The sequence below is a fragment of the Mobula birostris genome, chromosome 2 (genome assembly GCF_030028105.1).
Source record: "Mobula birostris isolate sMobBir1 chromosome 2, sMobBir1.hap1, whole genome shotgun sequence".
NCBI lineage: Eukaryota > Metazoa > Chordata > Chondrichthyes > Myliobatiformes > Myliobatidae > Mobula > Mobula birostris.
In genome coordinates, this window is record NC_092371.1 from 104,332,050 (window position 1) to 104,353,336 (window position 21,287).

Consider the following 21,287-nt stretch of genomic DNA (forward strand, 5'->3'; position numbering starts at 1 on the left):
TACACACTCAGAGTGAGCGCAAAGTGCAAACACACTCGTACAGGGTGCACAACCCCAAGGTGCAACACACCCATACAGAGTACACACCCCCAGTATACAAAAACTCATACAGAAAGTGTACACCCCAGTGTGCAAACACGCTCCTGTACAGGTAGTACGCCGTCTCCAAGGGCACATACACAAAGAGTCGCAAAGAAGAGAAAATCTGCAGATGCTGAAAACCCAAGCAACAAGCACAAAATGCTAGAGAAACTCAGCAGGCCAGGCGGCATCTATGGAGAAAAAGAGTATTGTCGACGTTTCGGGCCAAAACCCTTCGGCAGGAATCAAGCGTGCTCACAACACACATACATATGGAGGGAGTGCACATCCAGCGTGCAAATACTCCTACACAGAATGCACAAGCTGCGTGCAAATAAGTACACACAAGAGTGCACATCCAGAGGCTACACCCCGTGCACACATACACATAGAGACGCACACCCAGTGTGCAAATACACATACAAAGTGAAGGAGGAACTCATCAGGTCAATCAGCATCCGTGGAGAGAATTGGATAATCAACGTCTCGGGCCAAGTCTCTTTCTGCAGGATCCAGTATTCCTCCAGCATCTGAGTGTATTGCTGCAGGTTTCCAGCTTTTGCAGGCTCTCATGTCTCAAATGGAGTGTAAACGTCTGTAGAAGATGGAAGTGAGGTTCACTGAGTACCAGTTCCCTGTATCCACAACAGCATGCTTATATTAAGCCTTTAATGACATTAAAGGTTACATGGAGCCTCATTAAATACCCCTAACCCGTCCTCAAACCTCCCGACTGGTACTTGTTTCAACTCCCCGCATCGCTTGACAGTCGGCACTCACATAGTGACTGACAGCCGCTCCACTAGAGAGCTATCCAATCCGATTGGCGGCATTTGGAGAGCGAGCGGGGCGAATCCGGAGTCCCGCCCTCATTCCCCGGTTCCGAGCGGTCAAACAATGACTGACAGCTGTTCGGTCGGCGATTTCTTCAATCCGATTGGCCGTAATTGGGAAGTAGGCGCGGCCACTCCAGATTCCGCCCCCGGTTCGGAGCGGTCGCGCGGTGACCGACAACAGCTCTGCCTGACATCTACCCAATCCAGTTGGCAGCAGGCGTGGAGTGGGCGGGGTCATCCCCGAGTTCCGCCTCTTCGCCCGTTCCGAGCTATCGCGCTTTCAAGATGGCGGGCGGCGGCTGCTGAAGTGTCCCGGGCTGGTCTAGCGCTGAAACTTTCGGTGGACTCGTCCCTTGCCCTTCGTGTATTTTCCCCGACACCATGCACTTTTCCATCCCTGAAACGGAGGTGCTGAGCGGCGAGAACGGTTCCTCGTACGTGGTGAGTGGGTGGGTGGGTGGGCGGGCGGGGGGGGGCGAGTGAAGAGGAGCAGTTTGGTTCTCTCCCTCGGCCCGCAGGCCGTGCGGGGGGCTCTGAAGGGTTTTCTCCTTAGGTTGTGTTGGGCCCTGAGTGGAGAGAAGGGATTCTCTCCCTCGGCCAGCAGTCCGTGCTTGGTGTCTCTGAGGGGAGGGGTTCTCTGTCTAGACCGTGCGGGGCTCTCTGAGATGGTGAAGTCTCTCCTCTACCACCCAACTGAGAGTTGGGTTGTGATGTGGTACTGGATCACTGCTCCATGCCGTGGAGTGTTGGACCGAGATCAACTCAAATCTGTGCCGGGAAGATGGGTGGTGGGTGTGAAGGGTCAGGGTGGTGGGCCGACGTCATGTCTCCCCACTCGGTCCTGTGCTGTGACTGACTGTGGCGAGGTAGCCAAATCTCACCTCACCCGTTTGTGTCCTTTCACCAAACGTCTCCCATTGAGCAAGTACTTTCCAGACACGTCGGAGGGGGTTTGGGGGTGGGAGCAGGAAACGGTTGAGGGAAGATGACCAAACTGCTGCAGCCATTCCTCGGTCTTGCACAACTTCTCTTACTCTGGATTAATTGTTCATTGCATCTCTGTTAACGCTCTGTGGGTTGTTGTTTTTAGTCGGGAGTTATGTAAACGCCAATTGAAAATAGTCAGGTTGGTAAAAAGTTGAATTGTTCAAGCTGCGAAAGTGCCCTATCCTTTTGAAAGTAAATACAGCCAGGCCCAGAAGAGCAAGCTCGGCAATTAGCACGAAGGGACATTTTTAAAGATCTACAAAGTAGGAAATAGAAGAGAAAAAAATTAACAAGCTCTTTCAAATTAATGATGCTGTGTCTAGTCTAAATGATAGGAAATAGCTCAAAACAAGAATAAATATCTTAATAGAATAAGCTCTGAGTTTAGATAACATCAAGCTGACGGTTCTTGGTTTTCAGATTTAATTTTGTACATGCTGCCCCCTGGCTCTGTCTGCAGCTTTTCAAGATTGCTGAATGTCATTTCCAGTGCACAAGTGTAAAGGAAAACGAAATAATTGTTATTTAGAATCTGAAGTGGCACAAAAATACAATAAGATAAATAACAATATTAAAAACACAAATATAATTACATAATTTAGCTTATGCATTGATTGTACAATGCCTTGTAAAAGTATTCAGTCCCCAACTCTTTGTTCACATAACTGAGTATTACAGCCAGGCATTTTGATCAATTTAACAGAATTTTTTTTATATTTGTGAATCACATGCTCCTTTTTTTTCCACAGTGGGGCTCCCCAAAACAGGAAAAGTGTAAAGCATCAAAGACTAAATATTCAAAAACTGAAATGTCAACAGTTAAAAAGTATTCATCTCTGCTCAAAATAAACTTAGTTGAATCTCCTCTTGCAGCTATTACAGCCAGTAGTCTTTTTGGATTGATCTCTATTAGCTTTGCATAATGTGATGGACCAAAATTTGCCCATTCCTTCTTGCTCAAACTATGCCAAGTTAGTTGGGAAGCAGTGGTGGACAACAATCTTGAGGTCTTGCCAGAGCTGTTCGATCAGGTTATGGTCAGGGATCTGACTGGGCACTCAAGGACATCAGTTTTCTTCATTTGAAGGCATCCATGGTTCCTCTGGTAGTGCGCTTTGGATCATTTCCTGCTGCAAGGTGAACTTCCTCCCCAGTTTAAGCTTTCTGGCAGAGGTTAGCAGGTGTTTTATCCAGAATCTCTTCTGCATTTATCAGCATTTATCTTTCCATCAGTCCTGACCAGATTTCCTGTCCCTTCTGGGAAGCATCCCCATAGCATGATGCTACCTCCACCATACTTTACAGTAAGGATGGTGTTCTCCCTCTGTCCCTCTCACTATACCCCTTGCCCATCCTCTGGGCTTCCCCCCCTCCCCCTTTTCTTTCTCCCTGGGCCTTCTGTCCCATGATCCTCTCATCCCTTTTGCCAATCAACTGTCCAGCTCTTGGCTCCATCCCTCCCCCTCCTGTCTTCTATCATTTTGGATCTGCCCCTCCCCCTCCCCCACCCACTTTCAAATCTCTTACTAGCTGTTCTTTCAGTTAGTCCTGACGAAGGGTCTTGGCCTGAAACGTCGACTGTACCTCTTCCTAGAGATGCTGCCTGGCCTGCTGCGTTCACCAGCAACTTTTATGTGTGTTGCTTGAAATTCCAGCATCTGCAGATTTCCTGGTGTGATGGTGTTATCTGGCTGATGTGCAGTATTAGATTTACACCCTGCATACTGCTTCATATTGAGGCAAAAAGAGTTCCACTTTAGAGTCTCATCTAAAACAAAACATTCTTCCACATCTTTACAAAATCTTCTAAGTGGCACTTTGCAAATATTTTGCAGGCAAGGGGATGCTTTTTTTTAAGCCGGGCTTTCTTCATTGCCTCTCTTCCATAAATACCCTTTTTGTGCAAAGCCTTAGAGATTGTGGAGCCATGAACTTCATCTCCATTTGCAGCCACTGACCTCTGCAGCTCACTCAGAGTGACTATTGTCGTCACAGTAGCCTCTCTTACAAGTATCATTCTTCTCTGGCGATGAAGTTCGGAGGGATGGCCTGGACCTAGGGAGTGTGGACTGTGGTTTCATAGTTTTCCACTTTTACATGATGGGCATGCACTGAGCTCCAAGGTATGTTCAAATGGTTTTGTACCCTTCCCCCAGATTTTTGCTTTTATAGTATCATTTCCCTGACTTGTCTTCAATGTTTTTGTCTTCATTTTGGTTTGATCTGTTGAATATCTATCATACTGGTGGACCTGATGGAGAAGATGTATGTATCCTTATGGATTCAGTGAAAATAGGTGATCATCCAATTTTCTACATCAACAAATTGGCTAAGTTGGTAAGGTAATATACAGTATTGCACCTGAGGAAAGTTAGTGTTGTAATTACAAAGAAGATTAATACTTTTTCAACTTTACAATTTTGGTTTTAATTTTTAGTAAATTGTTGGCAAGTTTTGGAATTTTTCTTTTGATCTGATGATGCACAATGTTTTGTAGATTAGCTCAAGTTCTACTTCAATATTTTTAAAATTTAGAAAATGAGACAGTAATATGTGAAAACAGTTGTGGAGGCAATACTTTTTCAAGGCACTGTATGTCTATAAAGGAGACTAGACTATACCTGGGCTCTAGATATGATGACTACCGGGAAATAACAAAGTAGTGGAGGTGTCGATCAGCCTTGCTGCTTGGGGAAAGTAATTGTTTTTGCGTCTGGTGGTCCTGGCATGGATGTTATGTATCCTCCTCCCTGTTGGGAGTGGGACAAACAGTCCACGGTAGGGTAGGTGAGATCCTTCATGATGTTACTGGCCCTTTTATGGTACTTTTTTTTTTGACACAATTGGCTGCACCATACTCCTCCAGCAGCCAGCTAGGGAGAAAAAAAAACTTGTCCAATTACAAAATCTGCTCAGCAGAGAATCTGCAGTAGTTTCCTTTAATCATAAATGTAGCACCAGACTTTCTTGGCAAGTCTACAATGGGGTGTCTTGGTAAAATCTAAGCAGACTATATCAAAAGTACTGTAAATTACATCAAATGCTCTGCCTTTAACAACTCTCCTTTTATAGTTCCTCAAAAACTAAATTTGTAAAAGCTCTAATGTTGCATCCATGCTGTTTCCTCTTGATTATTTTTTGCTTTTGTAGATGTTGAAGGAACTAAGAGACACAGGGCCAGTGCAGGAAGTGTAGGGAAAAACCAGCTGCCATCTTATCAGAAGGCAGAGTAAGCATGAGTCTAGTTTGTTGTCGTTCAGCTGTACAAACGAAACAATGTTCCTCTGGACCAAAGTGTACAACACAGTACTTATAACTAACACACAACTTGAGAAATAATATTACCACAAACAAATTAACGAATAAGGTGCATTTACAGTGCAAGTTTAAAAAGTAAACAATATAACAACACTGGCACTTCATGCATGCTGAGACATGGGTGGTGGCAGAGTTCAGTAGTCTCATGGCCGGGGGTGGGGGAGGCTGTTTTCCATCCTAACGGTCCTTGTACTAATGCTGCAGTACCTCCTGCCTGATGGTAGGAGATACTGTAGCATTATTGCCATGTCCAACGAAAGATTGATGAATGGATGGGAGGGATCACTCACAATGCTGCTGCTATTTCTTATGTTATCCACATCCCCTCAGAGAATTGTTCCCAAAGCTCTACCAACTGCTGAAGTCCATGTTACAGACCTGTAACTACTTGGTTTTACTGATTTGTTCATTTTATTTATTTAGCAATACAGAGCAGAGTAAGCCCTTCTGGCCCTTCAACCCATGCTGCCCCAGCAACCCCACAACCCCGATTAACCCTAACCTAATCATGGGACAATTTACAATAATCAATTAACTTACCTGGTACGTTTTTGGACTGTGGGAGGAAACCCCATGAATTCCACAGGGAGGATGTACAGAGACTCCTTACAGAACAGTGCCAGGATTGAAAGCTGAACCTGGAACACCCCAAGCTGTAATAACATTGCTCTAACCACTATGTCACCGTGGTGCCCTCTGATACCTCTGAGGATCCCCAAATATCCTGTCCCAATCTGTCCTGCTATATACCGGACTCATCAGCTTAAAGATGTAGGGTTTTACCTCCCAGATTTCCCTAAATTGCCACCCTCTCTTGGACATTTTGCTCTCTTTACATTGTCAGAGTGCTTGTCTAACATCGTCATAGTACACTACAGCAGAGAAGTGTGCCCTTCAGCCCATCTAATCTATCCCAAACCATTTAAACAGCCTAGTCACGTTGACCTGCATCTGGACCAGAGCCTCCATGTACCCCCACCCCACCATAATCAATGTACCTTTCCATATTGCTCTTAAATATTGAAATCAAACACATATTCACCACTTCTTGTGGTAGCTTGTTCCACACTCGCACCCCATTTGAGTGAAGGAGTTCCCACTCATGTTCCCCTTTAACATTTCACCTTAACCCATGACCTCTAGTTCTTGTCTCACCCAACATCTTTTGTCAAATAGGCGGAAAATGTCTTCTGCTAATTTTGGGAAGGCAGGAGCCACATTTTTTGGTTCAGCATGAATTCTGCTCTCGCTATGATGTCCACCCCTTCCCTGACATCTCCCGACGGTGAACAAGACTGTTCGGCACAATTTGGCTTTGGTGATGAGGTTTGAATCATGTATCCTTGTCACCCCTCGTATGTCCTGAGTTCTTTGATCCAAAATTGCCCCACTCCATTCTTAGACTATAAGACATAGGAGAAGAATTAGGCCATTTGGCCCATCAAGTCCACTCCACAATTTCATCATGGCTGATCCAATTTTCCTCTCGGCTCCAATCTCCTGTCTTCTCCACATATCCCTTCAAGCCCTGACCAATCAAGAATCTATCAACTCCTGCCTTAAATATACATAAGGACTTGTCCTCCATAGCTGCCTGTGGCAACAAATTCCAGATTCACCAATCTCTGGCTAAATAAATCCCTCCACTTCTCCGTTCTAAAAGGACACCCCTCTATTCTGAGGCTTGTCCTCTGGTCTTAGACTCCTCTACCATTAGAAACATCCTCTTCACGTCCACTTCATCAAGGCCTTTCACCATTTGATAGGTTTCAATGAGGTCACCCGACATTCTTCTGAATTCCAGTGAATACAGGCCCAGAGTCATCAAACGCTCTTCACATGACAAGCCACTCAATTCTGGAATCAATTTCATGAACAGGCCTCACCATTGTTTATAAAGTCTCAACACTATTACATCCTTGTTTTTATACTTTCGTCCTCTTGAAATGAGTGCTAACATCGCATTTGCCTTCCTCACCACAGACTCAATCTGCAAATTAACTTTTAGGGAACCCTGCACAAGCACTCCCAAGTCCTCAGTTTTTTTGTACTTTCTCTCCATTTAGAAAATAGTCACCCCTTTTACTTGTTCTACCAAAGTGCAAGACTGTGCACTTCTTAACACTGTATTCCATTCTCCTAATCTCTCTGTCCTTCTGTAGCTTCTCTACTTCCTCAAAACTACCTGCCCCTCCACCTATCTTTGTATCATCTGCAAACATAGCAACAAAGCTATCAATTCCATCATCCAACTCATCAACATATAATGTAGAAAGAATTGGTCCCAAAACAGACCCCTGTAGAATACCACTAGTCACCGGTAGCCAACCAGAAAAAGCTTCCTTTATTCCTACTCTTTCATTCCTGCCAATCAACCACTGCTTTATCCATGCTTGAATTTTCTCTGTAATACCATGGCCTTGTAGCTTGTTAAGCAGTCTCATGTGTGGCATCTTGTCAAAGGCCTTCTGAAAATCTAAGTACACAAAATCCACCGATTCTCCGTTGTCTGTCCTGCTTGTTATTTCATCAAAGAATTCCAACAGATTTGTCAGGCAAAATTTTACCTTGAGGAAACCATGCTGATGAAGGACTTTTTAACATCTGCTTCTAAGTACTCTGAAACCACATCCTTAACAATCGACGCCAACATTTTCCCAACCACTGAGGTCAGACTAACTGCCCTATTGTTTCCTTTCTTCTGCTCCTCTCCCTTCTTAAAAGCCTGGACTGACACTTGCAATTTTCCAGTCTGTTTTTAGTTGCCTTCTGTTAGTATTTGAAAGCTTCCTAATCCTTCAACTTCCCAGTAATTTTTGTTCTGTTATATACCTTCTCTTTGGCTTTTATATTGGCCTTGACTTCTTTTGTTAGCCATGGTTGTGTCATCTAGCCTTCAGAATACTTCTTCCTCCTTGGGATGTATATATCTTGTGCCTTCCGAACTGCCTCCAGAAATGGCAGCCATTGCTGCTCTGCCATCATCCCTGCCAGTTTTCTTTTCCAATCAATTCTGGCCAACTCCTCTCTCATGCCTCTAATTCCCTTTACTCCACGATAATACTGATACATCTCATTTTAGCTGCTTCTCAAAATTCAGGGTGAATTTGATCATCTTATGATCTTTTTTCTCCTAAGGGTTCTTTTAGCTTAAGCTCTTGAATTAATTCCAGTTCATTGCAATCCAGAATTGCTGATCTCCTACTGAGCTCAACATCAAGCTGCTCCAAAAAGCCATCATAGGCATTCTAGAAATCATCACCCTCTTCCCCCCCCCCCAATCGGGAATCAAAGGTTCAAAGATCCAGTTTAATGTCAGAGAAATGTATACAATGGACATCCTGAAATGCTTTTTCTTCACAAACATCCATGAAAACAGAGGTACCCTAAAGAAAAAATGATAGTTAAACATGAGAACCCTGAAGTCCACCCCCGCACGTAAACAGCAGCAAGCAACAATCCCTCTTCCCCCGACCAGCAAAAAAAAAAGTCGCATCGGTAACATCACCGAGCGCAAGTGTGTGCTAAACGATGGCAAAAACGCAGACCAAAGTTACCCCAAAGGCTTTGCATTATATTCAACAAACCACAGATTCTCTCTGTCCCTAATAAGGGAGAGGGAGGTCCCCCCATTTTCTCAATGAGCAGGAGACATAACAACAACCCGCTGGTTTATGATGTTAAAAGTCCGTTTCGTCGCTTTTTTTCGAGCTCTGTGTCCAAAGGTCACAAAGACCTCGGATTTTCAGGCCCACAGCGAAAGTTTTTCCAGCCTCCCCGACACACAAGTCTCCGGCTATGACACCAACCCTTGCTCTGCCTGTCTCCAGAGCTCTGAGATCTTGGGCTTCCAAACATAAGCGAGACTCTCAGACCAAACCCTTCGTATGTCGAATTTAACAGCCAGTCGTGGAACCCCGAGAACGGGTCCCATTCTCGCAAAGAACCGAAGCCTGCATGTAACTCCAGGTCAAGGTCTTCAAAAGAACCCTGAAAGGGAAAAATAAATATACTAATGGTGGAAATAGAGCTGTTTCCAAAGATGCAAGCAAAGGTGTCGCCGTTGGGCGTCATTAACCCTCCTAAGCTCCGCATCAACCCAGCATCAATTTGATTTTCCCAATCTACCTGCATATTGAAATCCCTTATGACTATTGTAAAATTGCCCTTTTGGCATGCAGTTTCTATCTCCCATTGTAATTTCTAGACCACATTTTTACTATTTGGTGGCCTGTATAAAACTCCCATCAGGATCTTTTTCCCCTTGCAGTTCCCTTGCTCTATCTACAATGATTCTATACTGTCGGACTCTGTGTCACATCTTCTTAATGATTTGATTTCAATTAGTTCATTCCAGACACTGATCTTTGGAATTGACATTGTTCTGTTCTCCATTCACTTCAAGTCAGCAAAAATCTTTTTAAAAAAGTTTTGCATACTTGCCAGCCTCTGCAAATTTTTTAATGAATTGACTTTATTTCTTACATCCTTCATATACATGAGTAAAAATCTTTATGTTATATCTCCCTCTGCATGTGCAATGTGCAAATTGTAGTAATTTTTAATAAATAATATGTACAATGACATATACATCAGATCAGTCCATGTAGCTTAGAAGTACAATTGTCAGCGTGAATTAATCAGGCTGATGGACTGGTGGAAGAAGCTGTCCTGGAGGCTGTTAGTTGGTTTTAATGCTGCGGTTCTGTTTCCCAGATGGTAGCAGCTGGAACAGTATATGGTTAGGGTGACTCGGGTCCCCAGTGATCCTTCGGGCCCTTTTTACACCTCTGTCGCTGTAAATGGCCTAAATAGTGGGAATCTCACATCCAGAGATGTGCTGGGCTGTTCTCGCCACTCTCTGCAGAGTCTTACGATGGGGGGGTGGGGGGGGGCGGATGGAGTACAGTTCCCATACCAGGCAGTGATGCAGTCAGGATGCTGTCATTTGTGCTTTTGTGGAAAGTCCTTGGGATTTGGGGACTCATGCGAACTGCTTCAACCATTTGAGCTGAAAGGTGCTATTGTGCTTTTTTCACCACACAGCTGGTATGTGCAGACCAAGTGAGGTCCTTGGTGATGTGTATACCAAGGAACTTAAAGCTGTTCAGCCTCTCAACCCCAGATCCATTGATGACAATAGGGTTGAGCCTGTCTACGGTCCTTCTGTAGTCCACAACCAGCTCCTTTATTTTTGCGACATTGAGGGAGAGATTGTCGAAGTGACTTTTGTAGGCTGCCTCGTTAGCATTTGAGATAAGGCCAATCAGTGTAGTATCATCTGCAAATTTAATTAGCAGATTGTACCTGTGGGTGGTAACTCAGTCATGGGTGTACAGAGAGAGAAGGAGAGGGCTAGGCCACAGCCCTGGTGGGCTCCTTTGTTGAGAGGTGGAGGTGAGGGAGCCCATTCTTACCATCTGCTGGCGATCTGTCAGCAAGTCCAGGATCCAGCTACACAAGACAGGGTGAAGGCCGAAGTCTCTGAATTTCTTGTCAAGACTGGAGGGAATTATGGTGTTGAATGCTGAATTGTAGTCCAAGAACAGCATTCTCACATAAGCATCCTCCTCTCCAGGTGTGTAAGGACATACCTGGTGTGTAGAGCTGTGGCTGTTGCACCATCTGTCAAGCGGTTGTGTTGGTAGGCGAATTGTAGGGGGTCCAGTGTGGGTGGTAGCAAGCTGCAGATGTAGTCCTTGACAAGCCTCTCAGAGCATTTGCTTATTATTGAGGTGAGTGCGACAGGTTGCCAGTCGTTACCTTGATCTTTTTAGGTACAGGGACGATGGTGGGTGTTCTGAAGCAGGAGGGCACTCTACACTGGGACAGGGAGAGATTAAAAATGTCTGTAAACACACCTGCCAGTTGTGCCGCACACATCTTGAGTACCCGGCCTGAGATGCCGTCCAGTCCTGCAGCCTTGTGGCTGTCCACTTGTTGGAAACACCTGCGTACTTCAGCTTCAGAGATGACAAGGGTGCAGGTTGCATCGGCTGCTCTCCTTGGGGGACTCAGTGTTGGCGACATCGAACCGAGCGTAAAAAAGGATTTAGCTCATCTGGGAGAGAGGCAACGATGTTGGCAGCACCACTGTGTTTAGCTTTGAAGTCTGCGATGGTGTGCAGACCTTGCCATAAGCTGCGTGTGTTGGTTGAGAGTTGTGTCTGGACTTTGTCCCTGTATTGTCGTTTTGCTGCCTTGATGACTTTGCAACGATTGTAGCTGCATTCCTTGAGTTCCTGGTGGTTACTCGCCTTTGCTCAAGTTCTTTCACTGTTTTGTTCCTCTCCATCATTCAGTCTTCTGTTCAGCAGCAGGATGCATGTACAGTGGATGATGGTGCACTGGGAGACCCTTACATGCAAGTACATAACTCCCTGAAAGTGGCACGCAGGTAGATAGAGTGATTAATAAGGCATACATAGCATGCTGTTCTTCAGTGAGACACTGAATACAGCAGTTAGAATTCCATCTTACTGTTGTGCGAAATGTTGAAGCCCACACTTGTAGTGTGCAGTTTTGGCTGTTGTAATTAAGCTAGTCAGGGTGCAGAAAGGATTCAGAAGGATGTAACCTAGGTTGGAAGGCTTGAGTTGTAAGGAGAGGCTAGGTCTGCTTTCCCTAAAGCAGAGGAGGCTGAAATTTATGAGAGGTCTACAAAATTCAAGGGTGTAGAGTAGATGACTGGAGTCTATTTTCCATGGTAGGGGTGTCTAAAACTAAATGAAAAGTGAGAGGGAGGAGATTTAAAGATGATTCTCATGCAGTAGAGATTAAAGATTAGCTTTGTCACATCAAAACACTGTGAAATGCATTGTTTACATCAATGATCAGCGCGGTCCGGGGATGCGCTGGGGCAGTTCACAAGTGTTGCCACCCTTCTGGTCCCAACACAGAATGCTCGCAACTCACTAACCCTAACCCATGTGTCTTTGGACTGTGGGAAGAAACAGGAGCACCTCGAGGAAACCTACACAATCACAGGGAGAGCGTAACAGGCAGTAGCAAGAATTGAACCCCGACTGGTGCTTGTTGGCCTCATAAACTGGTTGTGCTACCACTAATCTTCTTTGTGCCCCAAAACACAGCAGTTGGTATGTGGAATAAGCTGTCAGATGAGGTAGAAACTGTAACCACATTTTGAGGCATTTGAATGAGCCATGTGTAGAGGGATGTGGGATTAACTGGTAATTGTTTTATTGTTGCCACATGTACTGAGACAGTGAAAAGCTTTTGTTTGCGTGCAACCCAGACAGGTTGTATAAGTATATTGTGATAGTACAAAAAGGAAAAAGCAACAATGCAGAACAGTGTTAGAGTTACAAAAAGTGTATTACAGATGGACATAATTCACAACAGTTGATCAGAGATCAAGAGTTCATCTTTTTTTGATCTCACTAAACAATTCAGAAGCAGCTCCTTCTCATCTAACATCGGATTTCTGAGTGGTTCATGAACACTTTCCATCTTCATACTATTTATTTTATAATTTATAATATTTTTATATCTTTGCACTGGACTGCAGCTGCAAAACAACAAATTTCATGCCATTATAAGACAGTGATATTCAACCTGGATACTGATGCTATTGTACAAGAGTTCTGTTTGCAACTCCTTTTACTGGGTGTCTCTGGAAATGTGGCTCGTTAGCCCTGTGCTAGCAGCCACTGGATTCCACGGTGAGAACCCACCTTTCTCTGGCCTCATGCGTCTTGGGAGTATATGACTTTGGTCCTGCCAAATTCGTGGGTTGGGATGTCTCTCCCACTCGAAGACAACGGTTTGTGTGAATGCTGTGTGATTTACTGCCTGCAGTAGCATGAAATAACAGATCACACACTGCATACAATTATAAAATATATTTGTGAACATTAACTTAACCAAAGAGTTAGTAAAAAAAAAAAGGAGAAAAAAACCCAAAAGGGCCCATTATAATACAGTCAAATGGTGCACGGGTCAGAGCTCAAATCTTCCAAAAGCTATTTTCACTGATCCTCAGCAGGCCTCCGTGCCCAGGCTCCGTCAAATCACATTTCCCCACCAGAACAAATCCTACGACCAGTTCTCTCCAACGTCTCTCTTCATCTCCCACTGAAAAAAGACAAGGACCCACCACCGTTGTCAGTTACAAAGTCGCTCCCTCGGCCTTCTCTAGAACCTTCGCCCTGTTCCACTCTCCTGATTGGATGGCCCACATTCCTAAGCATCCCTCCTCTCCAACAGTAACCCAAACTGCTTCTACAGAAAGACCATTACATGAAATACCCTTCAGCAGTAAAACCTTTACCTGTGCATTACACTCTTGACCCCACCAAAATAGTCATGTCCTCATGACTTGAAATAATTCATCATCTCCTCATTAATCAGTTTTCAGAGGAATTTTGTGATGTCAGAATCTCCGATCCATTTGTAAATGGTAGTGACATATCTCAAGTGGAAAAGGCCTAGCACACTTTACCCCTGGTGCGACGTAGGCCAGCCTATATCGAAACATAGAAAATAGGTGCAGGAGTAGGCCATTCAGCCCTTCGAGCCTGCACCGCCATTTATTATGATCATGGCTGATCATTCAACTCAGAACCCCGCCCCAGCCTTCCCTCCATACCCCCTGACCCCCGTAGCCACAAGGGCCATATCTAACTCCCTCTTAAATATAGCCAATGAACTGGCCTCAACTGTTTCCTGTGGCAGAGAATTCCACAGATTCACCACTCGCTGTGTGAAGAAGTTTTTCCTAATCTCGGTCCTAAAAGGCTTCCCCTCTATCCTCAAACTGTGGCCCCTCGTTCTGGACTTCCCCAACATCGGGAACAATCTTCCTGCATCTAGCCTGTCCAATCCCTTTAGGATCTTATACGTTTCAATCAGATCCCCCCCTCAATCTTCTAAATTCCAATGAGTACAAGCCCAGTTCATCCAGTCTTTCTTCATATGAAAGTCCTGCCATCCCAGGAATCAATCTGGTGAACCTTCTTTGTACTCCCTCTATGGCAAGGATGTCTTTCCTCAGATTAGGGGACCAAAACTGCACACAATACTCCAGGTGTGGTCTCACCAAGGCCTTGTACAACTGCAGTAGTACCTCCCTGCTCCTGTACTCGAATCCTCTCGCTATAAATGCCAGCATACCATTCGCCTTTTTCACCGCCTGCTGTACCTGCATGCCCACTTTCAATGACTGGTGTATAATGACACCCAGGTCTCGTTGCACCTCCCCTTTTCCTAATCGGCCACCATTCAGATGATAATCTGTTTTCCTATTTTTGCCACCGAAGTGGATAACTTCACATTTATCCACATTAAATTGCATCTGCCATGAATTTGCCCATTCACCCAACCTATCCAAGTCACCCTGCATCCTCTTAGCATCCTCCTTACAGCTAACACTGCCACCCAGCTTCGTGTCATCTGCAAACTTGGAGATGCTGCATTTAATTCCCTCATCCAAGTCATTAATATATATTGTAAACAACTGGGGTCCCAGCACTGAGCCTTGCGGTACCCCACTAGTCACCGCCTGCCATTCTGAAAAGGTCCCGTTTATTCCCACTCTTTGCTTCCTGTCTGCTAACTAACACTCCACCCACACCAATACCTTACCCGCAATACCGTGTGCTTTAAGTTTGCACACTAATCTCCTGTGTGGGACCTTGTCAAAAGCCTTCTGAAAATCCAAATATACCACATCCACTGGTTCTCCCCTATCCACTCTACTAGTTACATCCTCAAAAAATTCTATGAGATTCGTCAGACATGATTTTCCTTTCACAAATCCATGCTGACTTTGTCCGATCATTTTACCGCTTTCCAAATGTGCTGTTATCACATCCTTGATAACTGACTCCAGCAGTTTCCCCACCACCGACGTTAGGCTAACCGGTCTATAATTCCCCGGTTTCTCTCTCCCTCCTTTTTTAAAAAGTGGAGTTACATTAGCCACCCTCCAATCCTCAGGAACTAGTCCAGAATCTAAAGAGTTTTGAAAAATTATCACTAATGCATCCACTATTTCTTGGGCTACTTCCTTAAGCACCCTGGGATGCAGACCATCTGGCCCTGGGGATCTATCTGCCTTCAATCCCTTCAATTTACCTAACACCACTTCCCTACTAACATGTATTTCGCTCAGTTCCTCCATCTCACTGGACCCTCTGTCCCCTACTATTTCTGGAAGATTATTTACGTCCTCCTCAGTGAAGACAGAACCAAAGTAATTATTCAATTGGTCTGCCATGTCCTTGCTCCCCATAATCAATTCACCTGTTTCTGTCTGCAGGGGACCTACATTTGTCTTTACCAGTCTTTTCCTTTTTACATATCTATAAAAGCTTTTACAGTCCGTTTTTATGTTTCCTGCCAGTTTTCTCTCATAATCTTTTTTCCCCTTCCTAATTAAGCCCTTTGTCCTCCTCTGCAAAACTCTGAATTTCTCCCAGTCCTCAGGTGAGCCACTTTCTCTGGCTAATTTGTATGCTTCTTCTTTGGAATTGATACTATCCCTAATTTCTCTTGTCAGCCACGGGTGCACTACCTTCCTTGATTTATTCTTTTGCCAAACTGGGATGAACAATTGTTGTAGTTCATCCATGCAACCTTTAAATGCTTGCCATTGCATATCCACCGTCAATCCTTTAAGTGTTATTTGCCAGTCTATCTTAGCTAATTCACGTCTCATACCTTCAAAGTTACCCCTCTTTAAGTTCAGAACCTTTGTTTCTGAATTAACTATGTCACTCTCCATCTTAATGAAGAATTCCACCATATTATGGTCACTCTTACCCAAGGGGCCTCTCACGACAAGATTGCTAATTAACCCTTCCTCATTGCTCAAAACCCAGTCCAGAATAGCCTGCTCTCTAGTTGGTTCCTTGACATGTTGGTTCAAAAAACCATCCCGCATACATTTCAAGAAATCCTCTTCCTCAGCACCTTTACCAATTTGGTTCACCCAATCTACATGTAGATTGAAGTCACCCATTATAACTGCTGTTCCTTTATTGCACACATTTCTAATTTCCTGTTTAATACCATCTCCGACCTCACTACTACTGTTAGGTGGCCTGTACACAACTCCCACCAGCGTCTTCTGCCCCTTAGTGTTACGCAGCTCTACCCATATCGATTCCACATCTTCCCGGCTTATGTCCTTCCTTTCTATTGCGTTAATCTCTTCTTTAACCAGCAACGCCACCCCACCTCCCCTTCCTTCATGCCTATCCCTCCTGAATATTGAATATCCCTGAACGTTGAGCTCCCATCCCTGGTCACCCTGGAGCCATGTCTCTGTGATCCCAACTATATCATAATCATTAATAACAATCTGCACTTTCAATTCATCCACCTTATTACGAATGCTCCTTGCATTGACACACAAAGCCTTCAGGCGCTCTTTTACAACTCTCTTAGCCCTTATACAATTATGCTGAAAAGTGGCCCTTTTTAATGCTTGCCCTGGATTTGTCGACCTGCCACTTTTACTTTTCTCCATAGTACTTTTTGTTTCTACCCTCACTTTACACCCCTCTGTCTCTCTGCACTGGTTCCCATCCCCCTGTGGTGAACTAACCTCCTCACGCCTAGCCTCTTTAATTTGATCCCCATCCCCCCAACCATTCTAGTTTAAAGTCACCTCAATAGCCCCCACTAATCTCCCTGCCAGGATATTGGTCCCCCTAGGATTCAAGTGCAACCCGTCCTTTTTGTACAGGTCACGCCTGTGCCAAAAGAGGTCCCAATGATCCAAAAAATTGAATCCCGCCCCCTGCTCCAATCCCTCAGCCACGCATTTATCCTCCACCTCATCGCATTCCTACTCTCACTGTCGCGTGGCACAGGCAGTAATCCCGAGATTACTACCTTTGCGGTCCTTTTTCTCAACTCCCTTCCTAGCTCCCTATATTCTCCTTTCAGGACCTCATCCCTTTTCCTACCTATGTCATTGGTACCTATATGTACCACGACCTCTGGCTCCTCACCCTCCCACTTCAGGATATCTTGGACACGATCAGAAATATCTCGGACCCTGGCACCAGGGAGGCAAACTACCATCCGGGTCTCTGGACTGCGTCCACAGAATCACCTATCTGACCCCCTTACTATCAAGTCCCCTATCACAACTGCCCTCCTCTTCCTTGCCCTACCCTTCTGAGCTACAGGGCCGGACTCTGTGCCGGAGGCACGGCCACTGTCGCTTCCCCCGGGTAAGCTGTCCCCCCCCAACAGTACTCAAACAGGAGTACCTGTTGTTAAGGGGCACAGCCACCGGGGTACTCCCTATTACCTGACCTTTCCCCTTCCCCCCCCTAACCGTGACCCACTTGTCTGCCTCCCGTGGCCCCGGCGTGACCACCTGCCTGCAACTCCTCTCTATCACCTCCTCACTCTCCCTGACCAGACGAAGGTCATCGAGCTGCAGCTCCAGTTCCGTAACGCGGTCCCTTAGGAGCTGCATCTCGATGCACTTGGCGCAGATGTAGACGTCCGGGAGGCTTGGAGACTCCAGGGCCTCCCACATCCGACACCGAGAACAGCAAACTGCCCTCACACTCATACTGCCCCTCTCCTCAAATAACAACAGAAAATGAATGCCAAACCTTCCTCGCCCGTTTCCGCCTAAGCCCGTTGAGCTGAAGCCCTTAAGCCTTCACTCTGCTCCCAGCTCACTCCGCAGCCCGCAAACTACGCTGCCCACTGTATGAGGCTCTGTTCCTTTTAAATCTGCCGCGCTGCACAGCTCGACGTCACACGCCTGGGGGTTTCCTGACTCTTTGAGACCTCCTTATCCCATCATCTACTTCAATTTTGGACACTCTCTGGGGTCTTTCCTGTCTACGTGGAGAGGCTTGTCCCTGTCCATTCCTTGTGCCTTCTGGCATCTCGGGTCCCCTTGTCACTCAACTGAGCTCAGCTTCATTCCCAGTTACTTTAGAGCCCCCAGGCGTGTGACGTCGGGCTGTGCAGCACGGCAGATTTAGAGCCTAGTCTCCCTTCAATGTCTAGCTGCAGGCCTGCCAGTCCGATGCTAGTCCCCTCCATTTTATCTGCATTAGAGTGGGGAGGTTTGGGAATGTCCATCGATTATTGGAGAGTTTGCATATGGCTAGCATATACCATACTCCCATTTCCTCGTCCTCTGAGTCCGTGCCATATTCAGTGTTCAAGTCCCTTCCAGGCCATTCTACTGCTTGTCCTTCTGTTCTCCCACATCGCCGCTGAGCCCTCTTACTAGGTGTAGGGTCCACGTTAGGCTCTGAGTCGACACATACATCTTGTCCCAGGGGTAGAAGGTGGCTCCAATGGAGAATCTTGACAGGTATATTCCCGTCCTCTGGTTTCACCAGTAAAACTGGTAGGTTTAGCATCTGACTCTGCATTACTTAAGGTGTAGCCACCCAGTGGTCAGCCAACTTGTGTTTCCCTGGTAGGACCAAATTGTTTGAGAGGTCTGTGTCTAAGCATCAATTGAGAGAACCTAATCTTTTGATCATGTCTCCTCTTCCTTGATTCTGCTTGGTGGCAGAAAACTCTGCTAGTTCATAACTCCTTTGCAATTCCCTCCTCATGTCAGATGTATACTTCAGATAGGTCTTTGGCAATTCTTGCCCACCAGTCCCAATACAAAGGTCAACAGGCAATCTTGCTTGGCGCCCAGACTTCAAATAATATGGCGAGTATCTAGTAGCTTCATTCTGTGTACAGTTGTAGCAGTGAACCAGGTGCCCAATATGCTGACTTTATTTGTTCTTCTTGCTGTTCTCCAGGGTTTCGAGCATGTCTAGCAATGCCCGGTTGAACCTGTAAGGCTGGGGATCACCCTGAGGATGATAAGGCGTAGTCCTCAACTTCAAGCATGCGCCGTAACTCATGTATGAGACTACTCTCAAAATCCCTTCCCTGATCGCTATGTATCTGTCTGGGAAGATCATAATGAACAAAAGACTTCTCCCATAATATTTTGGCCATGGTGGCCACCCTCTGATCCTTTGTAGGGAAGGCTTGAGCATATCTGGTGTAGTGATCAGTAATAACCAAGACATTCGCCGAGTTGCTGGAATCAGGCTCTGTGGAGACAAAATCCATACATACCAGCCCCACACTCTGTAAATGGGATAAAGGAGCAGCCCTCGTGGGGAACGTCTTCCTTCGAATACATCGAATGCACGACTTATAGTACTCTTCAACTTCAAATTTCATTCAGGGCCAGTAGAACCGATCTCTGACCAATCCATTGGTCTTGTCAAACTACAAATGACCTGAATCATCCTGAAGTGACTTAGAAACATAGAAAATAGGTGCAGGAGTAGGCCATTCGGCCCTTCGAGCCTGCACCGCTATTCAGTATGATCATGGCTGATCATCCAACTCAGAACCCTGTACCTGCCTTCTCTCCATACCCCCTGATCCCTTTAGCCACAAGGGCCATATCTAACTCCCTCAACACAATCCTGTGATACTTCTCAGGTAGAACCAACTGGGAAAGCAGAGGCCTGTCAAGAGGAGATATGACCCAGTATAGAACATGGTTCCTCAACTCCAGTTTATTTCATTCTCTCAGCGGTAGAGATACGCAGGCTGTTTCATCTTTTCAGCTTAGGCCATATCCCCCTTCGCAGCAGCTGACCAAACAGTACCTATACAAGGATCATCTTACTGAGCGGCAGCCACTTCCCCTGGGCTCACCTCAGGCAACTGCTTTGTATTCGGACTTGTCAGGTTGCAGTAAGCTTATCGGATGGCACAACCAGAAGCTCACAAATCATCCACTGCTCAATCCTGCCCTCGCCTTGTCTCTGACTTCCCTGTGAGGGAAAACTGGCGCATTACTTTAACTCCAGCGGCAGGAGCGCTTTCTCACTCTCCGTCCATTTCCAGCCCTTCATGCATCTGTCGGGACAATGCATCCGCATCAATGTTCCAGCTCCCCAGCTGGTACTTCAGGTTGAAATCACAGGCAGATAGCGCTGCCAACCAACGATGGCCTGTGGCATCCAATCTCGCCAAGGTCAGGATACAAGTCCATGGATTGTTGTCAGTCCTCACCTCAAACTTGGTACCATATTACTTAACTTATCCACCATAGTCCACTTCAATGACTATGTGGTCTCCGCCTCTGTCTTTGACAGATCCGTATCTACTCCATCCCGTGAGATTGTGCCCAACGTGGTTGACAGACGTCTTGTAGAACTGGCACTTGTCCAGTGACAGTTTTAACCCTTTAGCTTGCAGACAGCCTAAAACCTTTAGTAACCTCGCCTCATGCTCTACCAGGGTGGACCCGAACACTGAGATCAAACAGGTACACCAGCTCCTCAGGCAAGTTCATATCCCCAACAGCTTTCTCAATGACACACTGGAAAGTAGCCGGAGCTCCAGATAAGCCCTGGGTCATTCTTTCAAACTGAAAGAATCCAAGTGGACATATGAATGCCGGCTTCTCTTTGTCAGCCTCGCTCATTTGTATCCGATACCACTCCTTAGGTCCAGTACACTGAACCACTTCGCTCCACTCAGGCAGGCCAGTGCATTCTCGATCCTCAGAACAGTATAGTGGTCAGGACTGTGTGCCGGTTCAGCGTCACATCGTCAATTCACCTCGTACCTTCCCATTCTTCTTCCTCACCATCACTCTGGGGGACATATGGACTCCTGGTCTCAGTGGTAAACCCAGCTTCCTTCAGCTTCAGCAGATGCTGCCGAATGTCCTTCACCTCTGCGGACGCCAGTCACAGAGACCTCTTTCGGAAAGAGGTGTCCTCTGTCACTCGAATAGTGTGGCGAGTACTCTTGAAACAGCCCACATCAAACTCGCCAGTAGAAAACACACCTTCGAACTTCATCTTGCCTGTCAATCTCCTCTTCCAACCTCCAGTACCAGGAGTCGCTAAAGTTGAATGACTTGGCTGTCAACTTTCCCTTTCCAGGAGATGGTTTCACTCCTGCTTGTCTCACCAGAAAACTAGAAGTTACCGTCACCAGAAAAAAGTGTGCCATTGGCTTTCCCTGCCTGAGAGTGACTTCCCTGTCCGAGGTGTTCCTGACAATCACTGTCATCCGGTTTACTTG

The 21,287-nt window shown here is 45.8% G+C and overlaps 1 protein-coding gene across 2 annotated transcripts in view; it reads left to right on the forward strand.

Annotated features, from left to right (window-relative positions):
- Positions 1-1,088: 1,088 nt before the first annotated feature.
- Positions 1,089-21,287, forward strand: part of snx17 (sorting nexin 17) — an 88,463-nt gene continuing 68,264 nt past the window's right edge. The window contains exon 1 of one of the 2 annotated variants that reach the window (XM_072245867.1): positions 1,089-1,358. In XM_072245867.1, the coding sequence (XP_072101968.1) occupies positions 1,299-1,358 (60 nt within the window). In that variant the 5' untranslated portion in view covers positions 1,089-1,298. The remainder of the gene's footprint in view (positions 1,359-21,287) is intronic. The other variant, XM_072245873.1, reaches the window with a different exon arrangement.